The sequence below is a fragment of the Hypanus sabinus genome, chromosome 11 (genome assembly GCF_030144855.1).
Source record: "Hypanus sabinus isolate sHypSab1 chromosome 11, sHypSab1.hap1, whole genome shotgun sequence".
Lineage (NCBI taxonomy): Eukaryota > Metazoa > Chordata > Chondrichthyes > Myliobatiformes > Dasyatidae > Hypanus > Hypanus sabinus.
In genome coordinates, this window is record NC_082716.1 from 27,729,054 (window position 1) to 27,754,843 (window position 25,790).

At 39.0% G+C, this 25,790-nt stretch overlaps 1 protein-coding gene across 3 annotated transcripts in view; it reads left to right on the forward strand.

Annotated features, from left to right (window-relative positions):
• Positions 1–25,790, forward strand: part of szt2 (SZT2 subunit of KICSTOR complex) — a 230,927-nt gene that overhangs the window by 102,148 nt on the left and 102,989 nt on the right. For all 3 annotated transcript variants that reach the window (XM_059984006.1, XM_059984008.1, XM_059984007.1), the window contains exons 36-43: positions 2,647–2,832; positions 4,017–4,316; positions 7,105–7,414; positions 10,589–10,663; positions 12,552–12,690; positions 13,025–13,142; positions 18,551–18,680; positions 23,092–23,244. In XM_059984006.1, the coding sequence (XP_059839989.1) occupies positions 2,647–2,832; positions 4,017–4,316; positions 7,105–7,414; positions 10,589–10,663; positions 12,552–12,690; positions 13,025–13,142; positions 18,551–18,680; positions 23,092–23,244 (1,411 nt within the window). The remainder of the gene's footprint in view (positions 1–2,646; positions 2,833–4,016; positions 4,317–7,104; positions 7,415–10,588; positions 10,664–12,551; positions 12,691–13,024; positions 13,143–18,550; positions 18,681–23,091; positions 23,245–25,790) is intronic.

Here is a 25,790-nt window from a genome sequence, read left to right on the forward strand (position 1 = left end):
GCGACATCTATTGAGGGAAATGACCCTTCAATAAGACTGGAAAGGAAGAGGCTAATTCTGCCCCCTGTCCTTTCCAATCCTGATGAGGGGTCTCGGCCCAAAGCATCAAATAGTCATAACCTTCCCTAGATGCTGCCCAATCTGCTGAGTTCCTTCAGCATTCTGTATGGGGCTCGTGGATGTGAAAGAGGCAGTTTGTCCCACTGAGTCATAGCCTCTGCTGTAAAATAATATCTTTGCTTATTAATCTTGCCATTGTGCATTTGTAACAATTAATACTTTCAATAGGGGGACTATTCCCTAACCTCACTTACAACACACACAAAATGCTGGAGAAACTCAGCAGGCCAGGCAGCTTCTATGGAAAAAAAGTACAGTTTACGTTTTTGGCCGAAACCCTTCTGCAGGATGGACCTCACTAAACCTCCTAACCTCACTTAAGCAAAATTGTAAATTGCATTGAGCTGAAGGAACTTTAAAGTGGGGTAGCTTAAGGCTTAGTTGAAGAATTTAATATTAGAACATTTACATTAGAACAGGACAAATGGTTAAGATGAAGGTTACATTACTGAACAACCCAGGTCTGCCCATTAAGCAAAATAATTTCTTAGCTTCAGGTTGACTTCATTTTCTGCTTTTTTCTATATCTGGTAATTTTATCTACTGAATAATCATAGATAATAGAGTTTTGAAAACAGTTATTGAAGAAGAACTCATAGTCTTTGTAGATGGAAAATATCTCAGCCCTAAATGGCTGAATCTTTATCTTGAGGCTAGTGAAAACAGTTTTTCAACAAGCTATCTTGCTATGCCTTGAAAATAATTCCATGATTCTCATTTTATTAAAAGGTCGAAAATTTCAGCAAAATATTATTGGCTAGCTTACCATCATATTTTATCTTTTCTCTCCTTGTTTATTTTTTTACTTTCCTTCTGTTGGTTTTTCAAACCTTCCCAATCCTCAAACTTCCCACTAATTTTTTCTATATTTTATGCCCTCTCTTTTGCTTTTTAGGTATCTTTAACTTCCTGTGTCAGCCACAGTTTTCTCATCCTCCCTTTAAAATACTACTTAGCCTTTGGGATGTGTCTTTTCTGCATCTTCTGAATTGCTCCCTGAAAATCCAGCCATTGCTATTCCTTGTCACCCCTGCTGGTATCCCCTTCTAATCAACTTTGGCCAGCTCCTCTCTCATGTCTCTGTAGTTCCCTTTGCTGCATTGCCGTTCTGATACAGCTGATTTTATCCTCGCCCTTTTAAACTGCAGGGTGAATTCTAGCATATTTATGAAATGTGCCTCCTAAGGATTTCTTTATTTTAAACCTCCAAACAGCTGGTTCACCCAATCTAGGATTGCCTTTTCCCTACTGGGTTCAACCACAAGCTGCTCTAAAAAGCCATCTTGTAGCTATTCTACAAATTCCCTCTCTTGGGATCGTAGCACCAATATTATTTTCTCAAACTACCTGCATTTTGAAATCCTACATGACAATCATAACCTTGCTTTTTTGACATGCCTTTTCTGTCTCCCATTGCCATGTGTTATCCCACCTCCTGGCTGCTGTTCAGAGAGCTTTAGATGGCTTTCATCAGGGTCTTTTTACTTAACTTAATCTTCCTGTACTCTTAAGGGTTTGATTCATTTCTGTGGGTTTGATTCATTTTTTACCAACAGAGCCACCCCACCCCCACAGCTTACCTACATCCTTTCAATACAAGGTATATCTTTTAATGTTAAATTCTCAAATATAATCTTCTTTCAGCTGTGGCTCAGTGATGCCCACAATGCCATACCTGCCAATCTCTAGGTGTGCTACAAGATCATAGACCTTATTCCACATACCGCATGCATTCAAATATAACACTTTCAGTGTCATATTCATCACCTTTTTAAATTTTACCCTTTTAAACTGTCTGCAATTTTGCCCTATCATCTGCCTATTCTTCCTCACACACACTTGTATACCAACTGCCCCATCCTAATTTGGCAGGTGGATGTGTGTGGTGACACTGTGAGGAAGAATAGGCAGATGATAGGGCATAATTGCAGACAGTGGGATAAGTGTAAGATGGGGGCAAAATTAAAAAGGGTGATGAATATGACACTGAAAGTGTTATATTTGAATGCATGCCATATATGGATTTTAAATTAGTTTAACACTCCCCAGTAGCTCAAGTAAACATGCCTGCAGGGCTATTAGTTCCTCTGTAGTTCAGGTGCAACCCATTCTTTTCGTATAGGTTGTGCCTTCCTCAGAACAGATGTAATGATTCCCCACAATTTCTAGTACATATTTTTCTCTTATGCTGTGAAGATGGAAATAAAATATTTCTTTATTTATTCCTGCTATTTCATATTTCCCAGTACAATTTTTCATAGGGAACCAAATTTACCCTGAAAGTTTTATTTTTATAATTATTAAGAAATGAAATAGGTTTTGCTGTATCTAGCCAGCTATTTTGAAGTATATTATTTGTAAATTTATGACTTCAGTTACGTATCAACTTCATTTTTTCATTAAAGATAAAGTGCGACAGATTGCTTTCTGGCTTTATATTTATATAGTCTTAAGAGTTAAAGTACATGGATTTCATAAAGTTTGTTTATTGTTTCTTACTTATTCTAAGATCCATCTCTTCTTTAGATTCATTGGCTCCTGGAAGATGAAATAGTTTCAGCACTGCGCCATTCAACAAATATTACCTTAGCTATCCTACAGAAAGTATCGGATCATGTGTCCAGGTCAAAGGGCAGGCCACGATGTCACAGTGAAGTTGTTCCTTTACAATTTGTTTTTGGTCCGGAGCAATCACTGGAGAAGTTCAAAGAGGTGTGCAGAATTGTTAGGCTAAGATGTCAAGTAGTTTGTTAAATTTAAAGAGAATTGACCAAAAGAAACCTAGTCCAAGTATTACTAATGTTCTACATACACACTTGCCAAAGAGTGGGAAATTGAGTTAGTGAGACACAATTTACACATTTTCAGACAGCTTAGGGTTAGCAGAAATTTTAAAACCCGTAAGTTAAAAAAAATCTGGTTAATAATTAGCTGTTATGTGCACACCCTTCCTCAGAATAGCTCTTAAAATCGCCCATGAGGAAAATTCTCATGTATTAATAACAAACAGGCAGTTACTGTGTCATTAAGTCGTACTGCACAGAAGTGGATGTTTTGACCCATTAGGTTCATGCTGTCCATCAAATACCAAGTTTCACTAGTTCCATTTTGTTCTCCTCACATTCTCATCAAGTCCTTTCCAAATTTCATCACCAACCTACATTAGACTGACCAGTTAACCTACTTGCTATTCTGCACATCTTTGGGATATCTGAGTGAAATGGAACACCAGGAGGAAGCAGACTAGACAAAGTAAGAAAGTGATAGAGACAGCAAAGGATGTTCAGACAGATCTGGAGTTTGAAGCATTAACTCCAATAACTGGCTCACAGTGTCACCCCCTTCCAATTGAAGTCTTTCTTGATGAAAACAGAATTCATACTAAAACATTGCCTGCTTTTATTTTAATTGTCCTATGCAGAAATTCATCTTCCCCTTTAAAGAAAAAGCTACGAGTCCTTTACACAATCACAAAGAAGTAAGCAGGAATATATCCTTGCTATTCCTGCCTTGTCAAGATCTATCCAGAGTATTGACTTCATTCCACCTTTCTTTCTTGATTTTTACTGACTACCATTCAATTATTTCTGTACTAATCGTATGTATATTCTGTGATATTGTGATATTCTGTGCAACACACAGTAAAAGGGCAGACAATTCCAATATGCTTGTGGACAAAACTATTAATTAAAATAACAGTTAAAAAGGTAAAAAATATTGTTTGTATTCAAATCACAATTTATTGTAAATTTTCAGGATTAGAAGCAAGATAATATGAGTAAATAGCCTAATTATCGGACATGGTACTGGAGGAGATGAAAATAGGCAGACAGGACTTGATATTTACCTTTGTTATGCCTTTGTTTTAACTGTTCTTTCTGTGTTTTCATTTTCAGGAATTTAAGCGCATGAATCTTTCAGGGTATCTCCTCAATGAGGAAGCAAACAACTTTTACTATTTATCTGTGAGTCGTCTACGTGCTCAGAGGGTGGGCATCGGGCAAAAACTTTCCCCAGAACCCCAACAGCAAAGTCTAGAGAGTGAGTGTGCGGCTGTGACAATGACATGTGATGAGAGTACCGATGCCGAGGTAGCCTTGATCTGCCATCAACCCCAGGAAGGTTGGACTAAACAAGTGGAAGTAGCCAGAGCATCGTCTGTGACTGAGGGAGAAAAGACTGAAGAGAAGTCACAGGTAATATTTGAGATGGTTTCCTGGTTCAGAGTTTAGTTTATCAAAATAATGATCATCAGTAATATTTTTCTGTATACCTGATCACTGTAGAAGTGGACTTCTGCAGCGATGAAGTTTTGTAACTGCTGTCGTAATTAGATTCCTGTCCGATTAGATTTCAGATATAATTGTAATGTCTTGGGAATGAAATGAACAACATGTTTTCATCTTTAAAAAATGTTCTTTATTTAAAGCTCGTTTTCAATTTGCTTTCAAAGTGCACAGTGTGTAGTGGTGTTAAAGTTGTGTCTAAGGTGATAATGTATATTAGTGATAAACAGGGATTTGTGCCTGGTATGCAAGAATATTTCAAGACCAGAACATAGAACGAATGAGTCATCCGTCCATATGTTTGAAGTATTTCGGAATGGCAGCCCGATTGCCCCAAGAACATAGAATTTCGGTCAAGCCAACATTGAAGAAAGTACTCTACAGACCTAAAGAACAAACCAAGCTATTGGACAAGTCCAGTGTGGTCTGTAAAATCTAACTTCGGGACTGCAGCAAATATTAACGTTGGCCAAACAGGGAGAAAGCTATCCACAAGGATCCATGAACATCGACTGGCTGTTAAGCGGCATGACCAACTTTCCCTATTCTCTACCCGTGAAGTTCAAGAGGGGCACACATTCAACTGGGCATCAGTGAAAGTCATGGCAGCGTGCAGGAGAATTCCTAGAATCGTAGTTTTCAACAAACAATTCCATAATCAGACATGTAGTCTTTAATCCCATTTATAGGCCAATGTGGGCAAAATTCCAGACAACACACAGTTCACCTTTTAACTAATCAGTGACGAGACCCCCCCCTTCCTACATCACAATTGTGTTTCGCTAATGACGACCAGTCAACAGATTGATAAGTATATAAAGGCCAAGCATTCAGAGGGCATACCACAAGTGAACAGCGCACTGAGGTTGCCCCCTTATATGGTAATGAGATGTTTGCAAATGGATTGCCAAGATCAGAGAACTCCAACTCAACCCAACCATATAACAATACAACACAGGAACCGACCCTATGGCCTACTACATCTATGCTAAACACAAAGACAAAATAAACTAATCCCATATGACCAGAAATAAACTAATTCCTTCCATTCCTGTTTGTTCATGTACCTGTCAAAATGCCTCAAGTGCTGCTGTCATATCTGTTTCCACCACCTCTCATGACAAGCATTTGATGCACCGGCCTCTCGCTGTGTAAATAATACAAAACTTGCCTCATAAATGTGCTTTTAATTTCCCATTCTCGTAGTATACCTGAGTAAAAGATTGATCATCTACCCTATTTATGCCTCTCATAATTTTATGTATGTGTATGGGGTCACCCTTCAGCCTCCAGTGTTCCAGAGAAAACAATCCCAAGTTTGTTCAAGCTCTCCTTACAGATAATCTATTAATCCAAATAACATCCTGGTGAACCTCTTCTGCAGCCCCTCCAAGTTTCACATCCTTGCTGCAATGTAGTGACCAGAATAGCACACACGATGTGACCTCACCAAAGTTTTTATAGAGCTACAGCTTGACATGCCAGCTTTCCTAACTCTGTGTCCCAACTGATGCCTTCTTTATCATCCTAACTACTTATTTTGCCACTTTCAGGGAGTTTTGGCCAAGCAGTGCTTCTGAGGGTCCTTGCCATTTATTATATAATTTCATCTGACATTTGACCTCTCAAATTAAATTCCATCTACTATTTCTCTGACTATATTCCCAATTGCTCTCTATCATGCTGAATCTTTGATAACTTTACTCATTACCCACAACTCCAATTTTTGTGTTGTCTTCAAACTTGTCAATCAGTTCAACTATATTTTCATCAAAATCATTTATATTGCAAACTGTAAAGATACCAAAACTATTTTGCAGTGATTAGTACTGAGACCTTTGTTGTTTGTGATATATTACTTTCCTCCAAGTCTACTCTCTGATTTCTTTGTCAAATTTAGTAAAAGTCCATCATCAATCTTTCTCACCACCTTAAAAAAACCTTGATCGGGTTTGTAATACCTGACTTCCCTTGCACAAAGCTGTGGTGATTATCCTTGTAAGTCTATACTTTGCCAAATGGTAGATTTCAGCAGGATTTTTTTCCGGAGTGAGTAGGCAAAATTTTGGGAAAAATTTATGGTTTTGGCCAGTACGTATGAGTTTACTATAGACTTTTAAAATGGTTATGGATGAGTATCAGATATTATCCCCCTTTTTTTTGGTATATTGAAATAAGAAATCTCATGGTCATTAACATGAGTAAGTCTGCAGTTGCTGGAAATCCAAAGCCACACACACAAAATCATAGATGAACTCAGCAGGTCAGGCAGCATCTATGGAAATCAGTAGATTTGGGCTAAGACCTTTCTTCAGGACTGCGAAGGAAGGGGGATGGTGCCTGGATAAAAAGGTGGGGAGAAGGGGGAAAGGCTATCTGGGAAGTGATACGTGAAGCCAAGTGACCTCACAGTCATTATTCTTCTGGGACTCATTTTGGCTGAGAGCTGGGAAGGAACTTCCTGGATTCCTTATCCCTAAAATGGCCTGGGATACTTCCGTTCTCTCCATATTTTTGGTTGTTCTAGCATATTTAGATGGCTGCTGCTGGGTAAAAGGTTTTATGATGTATAGTTGAACCATAACTGTACAGGGCAAGTTTGATGGGCGCGATGATCCTTTCAATTCTGTCAGTTTCAGTTGCTAATGGATGGTACCTTGGCTTAATCATGGTTCTTGCCTTGTGGTCTCTTCTACAGATCTTAACAGAGGAAAGCAAACTAATAGCTGAGAGAATAGTAGTACCAACAGCAACCGACGGAGCATGTCTCACATCATCTGAACTACCGGAGGAAAACATGGATGGAAAAGCCTGTCTTTCTGTCACACAACCTGACCAACAGGATCAAGCATTTACAGCGATCAAACCTGAGGGAATCCTCAGCAGCATGCCCCTCCTACAATCAAGCCCAATGCCTGAGAAAATTCAACTCTCAAATCCACCATCGCAGATGTCTTCTGCTGTGAATCTCGTTGAGTCTGTGCAGTCCATAATACCTGGTAGTGCAGGTATGTCATTCTTTTTACCTAGCTCCTTGTGTAAACTTGGTAGGCATAATACAAGAATGTTAAGTTGCAATGGAGGCTGTTACAGATCGAATCGCAGTGTTGACTTACTCTCAGTCAGCGAGATGAACACCCAGATTTGGCATTGGTCTCTTATTGTCACGTGTAACAAGATATAGTGAAAATCTTGTCTTGCATTCTGTTACACAGTGCATTATAAATTATTACAGCTACAAAGAAAGTGCAGTGCAGGTAAATAACAGAGAGTAAGATCATAACGAGGTAGAATGTGAAGTCAAGAGACAATTTCATCGTACTGGGGAACTACTTAATAGTCTTATAATAACAGGGTAGAATCTGTATTTATGCCTGGTGTCATGTGCTGGCAGGCTTGTGTATCTTCTGCCCAATGAAAGAGAGGAGAAGAGAGAATGATTGGAATGTGTGGTGGTCTTTGATTACACTAGATGCTTCACTAAGGTAGTGAGAAGCAGACAGAGTCCATGGAGGGGAGACTGGTTTCTGTGGTGTCCACAGCTCTAGGCCATACCAAGCCATTATGCCTCCAGAAATGTGCATTGATACAAATTGGCAAGGGTTGATGGGGAGATGTCAGATTTCATTCTGAGGATGTTGGTGAGGTCTCTTGACTGAGGGATCTATTGAGGAAAAGCCTTGTTACTAGTGACACATGGAAGAGGAAGCTTGAATGTCTCATCATGAGCATTATTAGGTACTGTCCGGTATGACATGGGCAATCATGGCCCATAATTGTTCTTGGGAAAGTTTTCTACAGAAGTGGTTTGCCAGTGCCGCCTTCTGGGCAGTGTCTTTACAAGACAGATTACCCCAGCCATTATCAATGCTGTTCAGAGATGGTCTTCCTGGCGTCAGTGGTCGCATAACCAGGACTTGCAATATGCACCAGCTGCTCATACGATTATCCACCATCTGCTTCCATGGCTTCAAGTGACCATGATCAGGTGTGCTAAGCAGATGCTGCACCCTACCCAAGAGTGCCCTGCATGTTAGGGGAAGGAAGGAGCGCTTTACATCTCCTTTGGTTCAGACGTATCTCCACCCCGCTGCCCACTGAGTGTCTGTGTTTCCATTATCACCGACTTGAGCTCATATTCTGGAGCATAGGAGGTGAGGGTGACCTTATGGAGGTATATAAAACCATGAGTAGCTCAGGCTTTTCTCCAGGGTAGGGGAATCTAAAATGAGAGGGCATAGATTCAAGATGAGCGAAAAGATTTAATGAGCAGCTGAGGGGCAAGTTCTCCACAGAAGGTGGTAGGTCTATAGAAGAAGCTGCCAGTGGAAGTGGTAGAGGTGGGAATAATTGCAGGATGTAAAAGAGATACAGCTACATGGATAGGAAAGATTTAGAGGGATTTGGACAAACGCAGGCAAATGTGTCCAGCTCAAGTAGACATCTTGGTCATTGTGGATGAATGTAGCCTGAGGGCTTGTTTCTGTGCTCTATAACTCTATTATCTGTGAGTTTTATGGGATTTTGGACTAATGTCACAAAAACATTTAATATTCTACTGTCAAGATGAATCCACACTCAGGTTGGAGGAACAACACCTTATATACCAGCTGGGTAGCCTCCAACCTGATGGCATGAACATTGACTTCTCTAACTTCTGTTAATGCCCCTCCTCCCCTTCTTACCCCATCCCTGACATATTTGTTTTTTTTCTCTCTCTCTGCCCATCACCCTGCCTGTTCTCCATCTCCCTCTGGTGCTCCCCCCCCCCTTCTTTCTCCTGAGGTCTCCCGTCCCATGATCCTTTCCCTTCTCCAGCTCTGTATTACTTTCGCCAATCACCTTTCCAGCTCTTAGCTTCATCCCATCCCCTCCGGTTTTCTCCTATCATTTTACATTCCCCCTCCCCCCCACTACTTTCAAATCTCTTAGTATCTCTCCTTTCAGTTAGTCCTGACGAAGGGTCTCGGCCCGAAACGTCGACAGTGCTTCTCCTTATATATGCTGCCTGGCCTGCTGTGTTCCACCAGCATTTTGTGTGTGTTGTTTGAATTTCCAGCATCTGCAGATTTCCTCGTGTTTTTTCATTGATATTCCATTGGCTCCTGAGTATTTAAGTAGTAGCTATCCATTATCTGGAAAAATTAAGTAACAATGTTGTTGCAGGGTTTTGAAGGTGGGAATTCAGGAGGTAGCTTTTATTTTAAAGTAACTCTCGCTTCGGCTAATGGCTTAATATAGAGGATGATAGTCCCCTGGCCCGGCTAAACTGAAGGAATCTCATTTGGGTGGATGCTGCATGATGTGTCCCCTGTTACAAATCAGTATACAATATGTGATTAAATGATTTTTTTTATAATTCTTAATTTGACTGAATGGTTAGTAAAGAAAACAACAAAAGAAAAAGGGCCCATTCTAAAAACAGTCTAACGCACAATGTCAAAGCTCACTGATAAGCCGTTCATCTACTATTGATCTTCTCCGATCGTCATTGACTTTCAGACCCTCGCTCCAAGTCCACTCAGTCCGGCGGTCTACCAACTCTCTCCATTCGTGTCTTCTCTCCTCATCTCTCCCCAACATAAGACTATGAATTCACAGCTCCCAGACACATAAGAAAGAACAACATCCGCTCATTGGCTAACATGCTCTGTTATCTCTAGTCATAACCCAAACATTGCTGCTACAGAGAAACCATTACCTTAGCAGTGGAACACTACAGAGAGCCCATAACATTAGCAGTGAAACTTTACAGCATGTTACATTAAAATGACTTTTTTTCTTAAAATGCGGAAATGCGTTTGCTGGACATGTACCTTGGTTAGATAATGTATAAATAAACTTTTCATAATCCAGTGTTGTATCAGATAAATGCCATGTACTAATTTTCAGGATTTTCTGCAGTCCCTTTTATTCTAGTGGATAATTGCTATTTCTTGTATGGTTGATATTATTGTTCTCCATCCCCAGCTAGCAAGAGCTGTCTGTCACTTGAACTTCTGCTCTTTGCTGAGAGAGTTTTGGGAATTTGTGAACAATTATATTTATGAACTGTCAGCCAGAGGCAAACATGATGTGGAATTATTCTTTATTTTTCTCCTTCTCTGACTTCTGCCCTTCCAAATTTTGTTTACTTTTCCCTTTATAGAATCCTTGACCCTGTCTTTTATCTCTACTCCTAGGTTATTGCAAGCACAGACCAAGCAGAGTACAGAGTGTGGTCTCCAGTCAGGGCAGCTTGGATTCAGATCTTTTAGGTGAGAAACATTCTTCTGACACCCTTACTTTTAAACTACAAATATTCTGTTTCATTACAACCTGATCATAGTGGAAGATGATGGTAAATATTGATGCTACACTACAGATAGTGATACTTCTTATTAACTTGCATTATCTCCATCTTGGGGTAATAGATTGATGGATTTATAAATTGGTAAATTGGTTTGTTATTGTCATATGTACTGGGGTTCAGGGGAAAAACCATTTATGCAGATCAATTCATTACAGCTGTACGCTGAGGAAGTATGAGGTATAAAAGAGTATAGGATGAAGTGTTACCGTTACAGAAGAAGTGCAGGGCAAGGAGACGGTAAGGTGCAAGGCCACAACGAGTTAGATTGTGAGGTTGAGAGTATATTTTATGTTAGGGAGCCATTCAGTAATCATATAACAGCAGGATAGAAACTGTCCTTGAGCCTGGTGTCGCATGCTTTCAATCTTTTGTATCTCCTGCCTGACAGGAGAGAGGAGAGAATGTCTGGGGGTGGGTGGTGTATTTGATTATGGTGAGAAATATAGACAAGAGTCCTTGGAGGGGAGGCTGGTTTCTGTAATGGGCTGAGGTCATAGCAGAGTACCAAGCCATGATGCATTTGAACAGGATGCTTTCTATAGTGCATCAATTAAAAATTGGTAAGGGTAAATGGGGACACGTCAAGTTTCTGTAGACACTTGAAGAAATAGACCTTTCCAGGCTGTGGCATCAATGTGGTTGGACCAGAACAGGCTACTGGTGATGTTCTTTTCAAAAAACCTGAAGCTCCCAACCCTCTCTACATCAGTACTGTTGATGTAAAGAGGAGCATGCACACCTCCCCATTCCTGAAGTCAACGAGCAACTCTTTTGTGTTGCTAACATTGAGGGAAAAGTTAAGGTCATGACACTGTACCACTAGGCTTTCTGTCTCTGTCTTGTACTCAAACAAATCATTGTTTGAGATATAGTCCACTGTGGTGGTATCATCTATATCTTGTAAATGGAGCTGGAGCAGATTTAGCCTGGCAGTCATGAGTGTACTGATTACGGTCTCTTGGTCATGAAGTCAATGATCCATTTGTAAAGGGAGGTATTGAGTCCCAGGGGTTAGGAGATGAGTTTGCTTGGAATCACAGTATTGAAGGTGGAGCTGTAATCAGTAAAAAGGAATCGGTGTCCACATGCTCTACAACTGCTGTAGAGCGAGGGAGATGGCATCTGCCATAGGCCTGTTTTGTCAGTAGGTTGAATTACAAAGTTGTCTGAGAGAGTGGAGTTTATACATGCCACATGTAGCCTTTTGAACCACTTCAGAATGGTAGATGTCAGAGACACTGGTTGCTAGTCATTAAAGTCAAAGTCAAATTTCTTATCAAAATACATATATCAAAACACATTGAAAATGTTGCTGGAATTCAGCAGGCCAGGTAGCATCTAATGAAGGGTAACAACATGCAACGTTTAAAACCAGTGTGTGAGATATTAATTCATTGTGAATTTATATCCTGCCTGCAGAGAATTCAGGCATGCAGTTTTCCCCTATGTTTTGTTTTATTGTATAATCAGCACAAACAATGGCCCTTTCTGCCTTCTGTCATTTCTGTTGAATGGATCCTGTGACCAATTTGAGCTTCAGATGAGGTCTCCAACGTAGGCCCAAATTGGGAATTAGTCTTGTGTCCTTTTTACTTTCTCAGTCCATTGAGCATTATCCTGTTCATCCAGGTTTCTAGAGAATGGACTTCCCTTAATTTCTAGTTTGTAAGGTTAAGCTTGATACTTTACTGACATAGAGGTTATTAGGTAATGATACTTTTATTTATCCATTTAATCAGTGATGTCCGTTCCTATGGTCATGGCTGTTAGTTCGGTTTTATGGGCCCTTACAGGTTATGATGGCGGTAGCAGTGACTCTGAGTGTGAAGGTGCCATGATGAATGAACAGGAACCCAGATGCCCACTGATGCCTGATTTTTGGCTGATCATCCAAATTCATCAAGATAGAGTTGAAGTTTACTCTCATACACGGTGAGAATAAGATGTCATTTCAATAATGGGATATTCCTCCTCAATGTCTAAGTGATTGAAAAGTTCTGGAAAAATTTGTATCTTAATCTCTGAAGAAATAATGTCTGTTGATACCTTGTGTAGCCTGTGTATTAGGTAAGTTAAATGATTCATCGTTATGTCATTTACTTTCCAACATTTGAGCTCGGCAAATTTGAAAATTTCCAATACAGTATAATTTAATTAAATTTAATGTCAAGCTTTTAATTTGTTAACCCATCTCCTTTATGATTTTTTTCAAATGAAAATGTGCCAACTCCACACAGTTAAAAAAAAAATTGATATATTTTTCTAGAAACCTTATTGGGATGAAGGATGAATCTACAGCTGAAAAAGAGGAAGAACTGGAGTATTTGCACTTGCATCGAACAGTAGTAAAAAAAATTGGCGAGATTTGTCGTGTAGTCAATCAGGTAATTGATGAATGTGAGGTAGAAAATTGTTTTGAGTTTTCAAAATCAAAGTTACACTTATTGTTATATGCACAAGTACTTGTGTGTACAGATGCAATGTAAAGCTTCCTTGTAGCAGCACTGCATGCACATAGCATTATATAAACAATATTCACAAGGAAAAACATACTAAACAAAGAAGTCTATTGTATTGCAAGGTGATCAAAGTAGTTGTAGTGTTACTAAACTCTAGTGATTAGGGTTAAGGCTGATTTATACTCTGTAGCAGCCTAGGCCGTAGCCTTCGTAAGTGGCCTATGCCATTGTGAGTATTTATACCTGTGCGTTGGTGGTCTACGTTGCTTTGCAATTCACCGCCAAAACACTAGTTGGCGGTGGGGTTTCTCTGCCATTGTGTAGAGTTTATTCGTGTACTTCAAACAATGGTGACAGACTTGGAGCTAATAAATGTTGAACAAGGGTAACTTTTATTGAAATTACTGCAATGCAGAAAAGAGAGAAGATGTCGGAGATGGTGTGTACGACCATTGAACGGATTGAGGCAGAAGAAGGGTGAATACTCTGTGCTTGTCCGGCCACTGAGAGACAGGGACAAGGAAATGCATTTCAAGTATGTTCCAATGTTGACAGGTAGATTTGAAGATTTGGTTCATCGTCTGCAACCATTTATTTCGCATCAGTGTACTCACAATATGCCTATAGATAGGAGAGAATGCGATGCTACCAAGTGGACCGATCATAGTTGTTGCGTTCTGCGTTGCCACGACGCGCAGTTACATTTTTGGAGAGGTGCGCGTCCGGCTATGGCGTAGGTTAGGGCGTAGGGTACAGCATAGGTTACGCGGCTACGCTGTACCTAACGGCATTCATTTGACGCAGAAGTATAAATCAGCTTTTATGCTGGTAGATCCAAGAATTGAATAGTTGAAGGGAAGTACTTTGATCGTGATGATGTGGGACTTGAGGCTTCTGCACCTCCTGTTCAGCAGTAGCTGTGAGAAGATAACATGGCTTGGACTGGTGGGATCTTTGATAATGCTTTCTAGAAGTAGCACCTGCTGTAATACCAGTAGTGTAGAGAGATGTGACCATGATTTATTTAGCAGAATCCATTACTCCCTGCAACTTCTTGTGTTCCTGTGCATTTGAATTGTCATAGTAGACCATGATGTAAGCAGCGATTCCCTTGGTGATAACAAGAATCAACCTGTGTGTCAGTCATTCAAGGGAACCATGTCTGAGAAATGACTAGCCAAGCTTTGTTGCCTTAGGCACTGTAGGAAAAGATTTAGTAAGCTAATTGGGTATGAAGTGTGAGTCCATTTGTTAATTCACCTTGTTTCCCCATGTTTGAAGCTACTTTCCCACTACCTTGGCAAACTGAATCCCATCGTATAGCTGCTCACAGTCATTCAACAACCAGCAATCCTCATCCTTTTCCTGCACTCTTGTTTATACCTCTCCATTTATTCATCCACTGTTTGTACTTCCTGCAGCACTGCAGGAGTGTGATTCATCTATCCCGTGGTTATAAGTGTACCGCCACATTGATTGGTGAATATTTAACTTCTTACTTGAACGTGTGACTGTTCTATCCTCTCTTGAGCGAAAAGAGAATGCAATTCAGAGCAGAAGGTCAAAGCTAGAAGTAGATCTATAAATAGACTAGTACGAAGGTGAAGGCTTGGTTTGCATGAAGGAAAGTAAGATTTTTTTAACAAAAAAGTACTTACGCTGAAGAGGTTGTGGCCACAATTTCAGAATGCCTTTGGTGAGATATAACATGGGGACATCTGGAGAACAGAGTGATACAGAGTAGCACAGAGGAAAAATTTACTTAAAAACTGACATGGAGAAACTAAGTTGGGGATATTTAACAATATAGGAAAGAGTTGCATTTGCACATTACATTTCATAAACAATGTCAGATCATTCAGAATGCAGTCTGTTTGGGAGATCAGCCCTGGCAAATGAAACATTTATCATTCTTCTTATACGTTTTTATACGACCCTCAGGATGTCTGTACCATTGTGCTGGTTGTAATTGAAAGCAAGAGTAATGGAAGAGACTGTGACTTTCTCAGCCACTGACGGCATTATGTCCGTCTGCCAGGTACTGCAGGCTTTCTTCCAGGAATTTGCTGATGTCTGTTGCATTTAGATGTGAAAAGAGCCTGCAGGAGTACCACCTAGAAATCTGACATCAGTCTGCTTTCCGTGATTGCAATCTTTCATTACCCATCTCCCACCTTTGCACTCTGTCAGTACTGCAACAATCTTCCTCTTCTGGCTTGTTGTTCTTTCAACTTGAAAATGCTCTTGCAACACAAGACCTCTCCCTTGGATAGAGCACGAGCACCATCAATAATCAATAAGCTTCATATTTGGACGTAACAATCACCAATAACAGTACACATCTGAACTGCAGCTTAACTGATCAGACAAATGAAAACAAAGTTGAAGTCTGACATTAAATTTAGATAATGTTTAATTTTAGAATATGTCATTCAGGAGGTTAATTGCTGTGATGACTACTTGTCTGCCTATAGTAATTAAAACCCCAACTTTGACCATTGTATCCAAGAGAATGCAGACCACAGAGCAGCTATAATTGAAAAATCATTTTCTTTTTGAGGCCAACAAACTTCCCCCTTCTGTCAATTCTAGAGGTTTAAACATTCCCCATTTAGTTTGAAATACTATCATTACTTTAGTGATTGACATTTCTATTGGACCAAAAGATATCAAAGGTGATAATCGTGATTCTCAAATTTATGACATAATTAAATCAACGTACAAAAGAGCACAGCATCTGCAGTGTATTTTGTGTTTATTATGCCATAGTTATTTGGTCATAAGTGCCATTGAAGTTTCTGTATCATTTTTTAAAAGCAATCATTTTGTCCTATAAATATTATTGTTATTGATGTGTACATATAGCGAGAATCTGAGATTCCAAAGCATAAAACTTTGATTGTGGGCTCACCTGACCTGTTCTATTATCCCCATGTTAACATTTCCCTTCGTCTGTCAAAAATGTTTATTAATACTTTTAACCAAAATATTCACATCACATTAACTGGCACTCTTATGCTGAGTTTCATATTCTTACTGATGCTGTCTTGTGACTTTATTATGACATCAGTAACTTGATGTGTCTCCTGTTTTAGTGTAATTGGCAAGACTGAAGAAACATACTAATGGGAGAAATAATGAAAAATTATTGAGTATTTATTTATTTAGAGATCCTACACTGAACAGGCACTTCTGGGCCACTGAGCTGCACCACGCTGCAACCCATCTATCTAACTCTCACCTTTTCACAGGACCATTTCCAGTGACCAATTAACCTACTAACCAGTACATCTTTGGACTGGGGGCGAAAACTGGAGTACCTAGAGAAAACCCATGTGCTCATGGGAAAAATGTACAAACTTCTTATAGAGGATGATGAAATTGAACTCTGATCTCTGGGACGCTCTGTACTGTAGTAGCGTTATGCCAACCATTGTCCTACTATGGTGCCCCAATGTGAGATATTGGTGGAATTCGAATATCGGGTTCATGGGATATTAAAAGTAGTAGGCTAGATCATCTAAGTAAATAAACACGTTCATCCCTCCCCACTGATCTCTCTCCTGGCACTTATCCTTGCAAGCGGAACAAGTGCTACACCTCCTTCCTTGCTACCATTCAGGGCCCTAAACAGTCCTTCAGGTGAGGTGACACTTCAGCTGTGAGTCTGCTGGGGTTATGTACCGTGTCCAGTGCTCCCAGTGTGGCCGCCTATATATCGGTGAGATGCAGCGTAGATTGGGAGACTGCTCCACTGACCACCTACGCTCTGTCCACCAGAAAAAGCGAGATCTCCCTGTGGCCACCCATTTTAATTCCATTGCCCATTTCCATTCCAATATGTCTATCCATGGCCTCCTCCAATGTCATGATGAGGCCACCCTGAAGTTGGAGGAACAACACCTTTGTATTCCATTTGGGTAGCCTGATGGCATGTACATAGATTTCTGGGACTTCCAGTAAAGCCCCCCACACCCCCCTTCACCATTTCCCATCCTATTTTCCCTCCCTTATCTTACCTCCTTGCCCGTCCATCGCCTCCCTCTGATGCTTCTCCCCCCCCCCCCCCCTTCTTTCTTCCATGCATGGCCTTCTGTCGCTTTCACTAGTTTGCTTACCAGCTTTTTACTTCATCCCTCCCATGTCAGGTTTCACCTATCACCTTGTGTTTCTCTCTCTCTTTCCTCCCCCCACCTTTTAAATCTCCTACCCAGCTTTTTTTCTCCAGTCCTGCCGAAGGTTTTTGGCCCAGTACTCTTTTCCTAGCTGCTGCCTGGCCTGCTGAGTTCCTTCAGCATTTTGTGTGCATTAATACAAAAGCAAATTAATTTTGTTATCCAAAGAGATCAGACTGAGTTCCACAACAAGGTCCTAAGGAACACCATTATCGATTTCCATCCATCTGAGATCTTTTTAATTTCAACTCTTGGCAGCCCTCTTATCAGTTTTGAATTCAATTTCTCCTATGCCCCTATTTTAGTAACATTAAATATTCTTCAGGTGTCCACTGTGTTAAATCCACCAAAGGCTTTCTGGAAATGTGGCTAAACTCTGTGAACATAAATGTTATTTTATCAAAGAACTCTTATTTTGACTTATGTATACCAACTTGGCAGCATTTAATTACTTTCTCTTCTGCAGGATATTTTGTAATTAAACTTTTAATTAAAGATTATAAAATTGACCCAACCATTGCTGTTAAGTAAGTTCAATTATAATGGTCTAGGCTAGCTTCATGTTGTTTGCAATAGTTATAATATTGGCCACTTACAAATCTTAATGGAACTCTAAATATAATTTCTCTTTTAGCTCTTGTGCATTTATTTCAGAATCCTTTTTAATTTTCAGCCACTTTGATCTACTTCAGGTTAAATCGATTCTCCAATCCTCTTTTCATTAACTAAATAAACTCTGTCAAATTGCTTTTGACCATATTAGAATTTAATTCCACCCAAGTATTCCATCACTTCGTGAGTAGTAGAGCAAAATACGTGTAAAGTAGCGAGAATACTGGTGGATTCCTGCTTATCCTTTAGCAGGTGTCAGTGCATTGATATCCAAGAGTGAATCAAAGTGAGATTGGTACAGGCCAAATCCTAGTGCAGTACCGAATGAATGAGGATCAGTTTCTTATTATTCATTATCACCTAGTATCCACTGTGACATTGCCAACCTAGCAGTTACTGTAGTCTTGACTAAACATTTTATAAGCATAAACATTTTTTCTGGCCTCAGACCATGATGATAATGATGATATCTGGCCTGCAAGGTGGTGGCGAACACTGGGCATTCATTTTTGTTTTTTTTTTGTGTACTTTCTCTGTTTCTCATAGCGTTTACTGCTTCAGGATCTACATGACAGTCATGTATGTAATTCATTACTTGTGGCTGAGAGTGAAGAAGATATTTGGAAGAATGAAACCCCCTATACTTCATATCGACCACGGATTATTGCCAGTGATGGTATGCAACTACTTTCCTAATCTGTGCCCTTTATATATACAGTATGTTTGTTTTAATGGTCTGCTTTGGTCCATCTTTCAGTTGTGTAGAAGTACAGGCAAATCTGTAGAACCAATCCAAGATATTTTAACAATCTTTTCCAAATATTCTTGTAACTTAATCCTTTATATCGTTTTTTTTATCAGACATCATATCATTAGGATAGATCTTAATTAGTAGTTTACCTTGTGTTGGAGAGGATCAGATCAGGTTCATGTGGACATATCCAGAAGTATTTAGGCATGGAGCATGATTCTGGTCTAAACTCCTCCATTCCCATCACTCACTAGCAGAAGAAACTGTTTTCTCCAATCTGTCATATACATTTAATAATATAATAATTACACATTTAATAATACATCTAATTATTAATAATTTAATAATTATACATTTAATAATAATATACATTCAGAGCCTGAAAAATCTTTCTATGTTTCAGCAATGCAATACTAATTAATGTTTTTTTTTCAAGATTTAAGATACGAACAATATATCCTTTCTAAAATCCAGAACCCAGAATTCTACACTGGTTGAGATATGGCCTAATCAGGGCTTTCTGTTCTCTTTATTAAGTTTCTAACTTTCTAGCTGTAAAAAGTAATATTCAGGCAATCTTCTTGAAAATTGTTTTGCATTCAGTTACTACACTTTAGTGCTCAATTTAAAGAGACTGCTAGAAGTTTCACTGTTCCTAGCTTGTTACTATAGACTGGATGACTGTGCTTGCTTTGAATACAGCCACCAACTTTATAATTTTATTCTGCCATCCACATAATCTGCGGTTTTGATGGTTTAAACTATAAATGCCTTTACCTTATGTTGCCTAAGTCATAAATATTATGTTATAGAGAAGAACCTACTCCCCTCCCCAAACACAGATTTTGTGGGAAAGCACTACTATTTCACGAGTTAGTTAACTTCTCTTAAATAATCAAGATTTAAAAACAATGTACATAGGCAAATGGAAGCCAAGGGGAGAAAAGCTGGAACATTTGAACAGTTGGGGATACATCTGAAGAGAAATTAATTGTTTGGTGAATAATGTTTCGCCAAAACTGCACAGAGCTAGAGGTTAACACATTTGAAGATGCAAAAACAGGCAGTGGAGTGTGGTAACAAGTGATTTTTATTGTCTTCTGGTCAGTTCAAACCAGTCTAGTCATTCTCCACTGGTGTCTCTCTCAACAAGACATGTTTGCTCACAGAACTGCCACCCACTGGATGTTTTTTTTTACTTTCATACCATTCTCTGTAAACTTTAGATACTGATTTGTGTGAAAATCTGTGGTCACAGCCACTTAGATCACATTTTTCCCCATACTGATGTTTGGTCTGAATAACAACTTGAACCCCTTAACCATGCTATTATACATTGAGTTGTTGCTGTATGATTGACTGAATAGTTATTTCCATTAACGAGCAAGTGTACCTAATAATATGCCCTCTGAATGTGAGCAATGCAGCTAAATCCTATTCCCTAAATTTACACTCTCAATATTGATTCAATTCAAGTCACAGTTGAATTTGACTCTATTACTCAATTTAGGAAGGACATCCAGATGCTAACCTCCCGTAAAATACTGTTTCCTTGTTCAATCATTTAGCAACTCCTCCCCAGTTCCTTTACAAGTCACTTTAAATTTATGTATGTGGAATATTGTCTTCTCCATCAATAGGATCAGTATCATTCAATCTAGTCTTTCAAAATCCCTTATTTTGAACACTTCAAGACTTACAACAACTCCAGCTTTTCCCTGTAAAATAATTCCCACCACAGTTTTGGTAAATGTCTTCTGCAATCTCTCAGCTTCTTTGCTAAAATGTGGTAACTAGGATTGGAGGGAACTCAAATTCTGGTTATGTCTGAACAGTAGATAGTGTCATAATACCCTTACTTTTGTTGTTCATATATCTGTTCACTAAATCCAAGATCTCATATAGGCTTTTAATAAGTTTCTTGAGCAGTTCATCTTTCTGCAAAGTTAAGTGTACATATACACCAAGGTCTCTCCGTTTTGCCACATATTGTCATTCCAAATTTGGTGTCATTTATAGTTGTTTTTTTAGAATCCTCTAGTCTGCCAACTTCAGTTCCAGAACATATAACATAAAAAACAGTTGTCCCAACACTGATCCTTTAGGAATTCCACTATCTTTTCCAGTTAGAAAATTGGCAGTTTTCACAACTGATTTTGGTCCTTACAACAATTTATTATCCATGTTGTTGCTGTCCCTTCCTATGAGCTTCAACAAGGTAGTGATGTGGCACTTCATTAAATATCATTTGTAACCAAGTGTATGCCGTATTAATCGTATTACGCACATCAGGCTTCTCCATTACAATTACTTTGTCTAAGACCATAAGATATAGGAGCGTAATTAGCCCATTTGGCCCATCAGGTCTGCTGCACCATTTCATCATGGCTGATCCATTTTCTTCAGCCCTAGTCTCCTGTCTTTGTCATGGTTTCTCGTGCCCCACAAACGACCAGGAGACGCAGAAGATTCTTCAAGAAGTGTTAAACTTTAATTTGCAAATCAAAGCTGAGACCATCATTGAGCTAGTCGCTGACTGCCCACCGATCCTTGTACATAGCATTTTTTATAGCAATCTCCTGGTTTAGTTGTATTAGCATATCCAATCAGTCTATAGTTGCGTATCACAAGTACATCCGCCACTATTGTTTCTACCTATTGACTTATTCATGTTCTAATCTACATCTCTTAGCTACCTCTCATTAACACACCATTGTCTTCTACATTCTTAAGATTTCATTCTCCTACTAAATTGGATACATGCATAGCAAATAGCAAACTCAGACTACATAATCTACATCAAAGCTGACTACAGAGTTTTGACTACACAGCAAACAATGCAATTTTTATACTCCAATACCTTCCCAAGCTCTTAAACTCTTAATTTGAATATGTAAACACAAATTAATACCTGCTTGTCATATTTGTCCAAGGTTAACTGCTTCTCACCACTGAAATTAAGCTGACTGACCACTGGTTTAATCATTTCTCCCCTGATTTTCTAGTGTCTCAATTATCTTGTCTTTCTCAAGCTTTGGTAATTCTTTCCTTAATAAAGGCAGATACGAATACAAACTTAATTCACAGACCAGCTCTTCTGTCTTAATTCCAGTTAACTTCATCCCTTCTTTTAATGATTTGTTGCATATTGAAAATATTTATATTCTATGTAACGTTGGCTGAAAGCATTGATTATCTTATTCTCTCAAGTCCTTATTTCTTCTTTTGCTTCCTCTCTAGACTTTATAAAATTGTCCTCGTTTAGACTCACAGTATCAACCTAAAATCTGTTATCCATCCCTTCCTCTGTTTCATTTTATTACTATCTCCTTTGTCATATGGGGTAAAATATCTTTGATTGTGCTCCCCTTGTGAGTGCTTGCCAAATAGTTCAGGAAATTTGCATAAACTGCATCTATAAATATCCTCCTATGTTCTTCCATGTTCCTTGAAGTAATCACTTTGTTTACTTCCTCAAAAAGATTAGCTAGATTGAGTGCTTGTAAAATATCCATTTACATATGCATGTTCACACTCTCATCAGCTTAGATTTCTCTAGTTAGGTGACTTTGTCCTTTATTATCGATTCCTGTAACCTCCGTTTAAATGTTATATTACTAATACTATAATTTCCTTGTTTCTCAGCATCATACCTTTCTGAACATTCATCAGTCTTATGCAGTATATTCTCAAGTCAGTGGTAAAGTCAAGGGAAAAAATAAAACAGATGTGCATTGCAGTTTATTTAAGCAAGTAGAAACTTTGGAATTAAATTCATTGCAAAATAACCTAACCTGCACTTTTGAGAAGTGTATTTCACAAGGTGATGAGAAAAGGCAGGATTTGTTTCTTTTCTTGTGAGCAATCACACCACAGTTATAAAAATGACTACATTACAAAGCTATTTCCTCTTGCATCAGTATTAGACAACCATTACAACCTATAGAACTTCTGTCATTTCAGTTCAATGTGTTTGTAATAAAGGTATTAAACTCAACAATCCAAAGGATTAACAGATGTACACTACCAAATTGCCATATTAATAGCTAGAAATGTAGTTTCCTCTCAGTTTAACATCTTTTAATAGCTCAGTAATCACATAGCATGTATAACTGTCTAAAAATTTCCATTTATTCTATCCTCATAATTGTCCCAGTCTTAATAAGAACTGATTTAATTGGTTCATGAACTGAGGGAAACATCTTCCATTTAATTCTAATTATGGGAAAGAGTTTTTCATAGTTTCTGTCAAAAGCACAATCAATCTTGTGTTCCATAAGTCTGTTTTGGAAGGAACTATTTATGTTTTGTTTAATTCTCCCTCTTCAAATTGCAGACTATTCAACAGATGATACTTATCAATCAAGGGATTACCTGGCTGCCACAATGCAGTTTATGCCAGGCCATTTTGCATGTGAAGTGGTGTGGAAGACCATCATACATATTCATCCTCGACTAAAGATGGGACCCAACATGGGTGTTGCAAGAGGTAAGCTCAATGTTGTTGATTTTTCATTGTATATTTAACTGTGTTTGGTGTCACTGCAACTCTAAGCTCTTCTCAGTAATCAAATTTTACCTTTGCTTGTTATTAAACTGAAGATTTCTCTGCTGGAAGATGATGCTGGAGAGGTAGTAGTGGGGGCGGGGTCAAATAAATGAAGACAAAGAAAAAGACTAAGAAATGACGGACAAACTTAATAAGTATTTTGTGTCACCTTTTACTGGAAGACACCAGCAATATGCCTGTGTCGGAGCAGAAATGACTGTAGTTGCTATTACTAAAAAGCAAGTTCTTGGGAAACTGAAAGGTCTGAAGGTAGATAAGTCACCTGGATCAGATGGACTACACCCCGGAGAAAGAAATAGCTGAAGAGCTATTGCAGGTGTTAGCAATGATCTTTCAAGAATGACTGGATTCTGGAATGGGTCCAGAGGATTGAAAAATAGCAACCATCACTCCACTCTTAAGGGGGAGGGGTCAGAAGAAATTAGAGCCAGTTAGCTGACTTCAGTCGTTGGGAAGATACTGGAGTTCTTTATTAGGGATGGGTGCTTGGAGTGTATGGATGTGCATAATAAAGTCAGCATGGTTTCCTTAAGGGGAAATCTTGCCTGACAAATCTGTTGGAATTGTTTGAGGAAATAACAGGCAGGGTGGTCAAGGAGAGTGGCAGCCTCATTAGAGGGACATCTATTCAGAACAGAGATGAGGGACTTCTTTAGCCAGAGAGTGGTGAATTTGTAGAATTCATTGCCACAGGTAGCTGTGAGGGCCAGGTCTTTGGGTGTATTTAAAGTGAAATTGATATGTTCTTTATTAGTCAGGGTGTGAAAGGATTTGGGGAGAAAGCAGGAGATTAGAGTTGAGAGGGAAATGGGTCAGCTATGATGAAATGGCGGAGCAGTCTCGATGGGCCAAATGACCTAATTTTGCTCCTATGTCTTTCGGTCTTATGATGTTGTTTACTTGGATTTGCAGAAGCCCTTTGATAAAGTGCCATATGTGAGGCTTAAAAAGATAAGAGCCCATGGTATTACAGGCAAGATACAAGTATGGATATAAGATTGCCTAACTGGCAGGAGACAGAGTTGGAATAAAAGCGGTATATTTTGGTTGGCCAACGGTAACTGGTTGTGTTCCACAGGATTCAGTATCGGAACCATTTCTTTTCACATTATACTGTCAGTGCTTTGTTGACTTTGTGGCCAAGTTTGCAGATTATACAAAAAAAAGGTGGAACTGCAAGTAGTGTTGAGGAAGCAGGGAATCTGCAGAATGACTTAGACAAGTTGGGAGAATGGGCAATGAAGAGGCACATGGAATATAGTGTAGGGAAGTATATGGTCTTGTACTTTGGTGGAAGGAATAGAAGTGTAAACTATTTTCTAAATGGAGAAGGTTCAAAAATCAGAGGAGTGAAGGGATTTGGGAGTCCTCGTTCAGGATTCCCTAAAGGTTAACTTGCAGGTCGAGTTGGTGGTAAGGGAGGCAAATGCAATGTTCGCATAAGTGTTCAGAGGACTCAAATCTGAGAGCAAGGATGTGATGCTGAGTCTTTAAAAGGCATTGGTCAGACCACACTTGGTGTATTGTGGGTAGTTTTGGGACCCTTATGGGATTAAGAAGGCTGAAATATCAGCCATGATGAAATGGTAAAGCAGGTTTGATGGACTGAATGGCCTAATTCTGCTTCTCTGTCTTATGGTTTTTTCTGTGTATTCAGGCCTACCAGAATTTAACAGTACCTGTTGTAATAATGTCCTTGCTCTATGAGGCATGAGTATGAAAACTATTATCAGATCAATATCGGCATTATTGTATAGAACATTAACGTTAGATACAATTTTACTGGTCTTGAAATGTCAGGAAAGGATCTTAACAATAAATATTAAATGCACACTTGAAGGATTAATAAGCAGCAAGCAGTTAAGAAGGCCTTTAATGGCCTTTATTGCAAAGTGGTCGATGTTGAGAGAAAAGGAAGTTTTGTCACAATTTAGAGAGTATTACTGAACCACATCTAGAATACAACATGCAATTTTGGTCGTCCTCTCTAAAAAAGGATAGAACACTATTTGAGGCAATCCAAAAGAGACTCTTGGGTTTTATTCCTGGGATATTAGAATTGTTCCATCAAGAGAAACTAAATAAGTTGAATTGACATTCTTTGGAGTATAGAAGAACAAAGAGTGATCTCATTGGAATATCCCCTGACATAAAGGGACACAGTTGAAAAATAAAGGATAGTCATTTAAAACATACTTGCATTGAAATTTCTATTCATGGAAGTTAGTGAATCTCTAGAATTCTCTGTCCCAGGGAATTATGCAGACTAGATCGTTAGAAGTATGTAAAGTGGAGGTTAATTAGCCTTTGATAGATCACAAATTAAGGCTATGGGGATTAGCTATTAGCGTCAAAACCTAGTTAAATTGGTCCTGATTGTATTGAATGGAGGTGCACGGTTACTCCTGTGTCTTTTTTCTTGTGTTTTAGTCATTTAATTCTTTTGTGGCCCATCAGCCATCTTC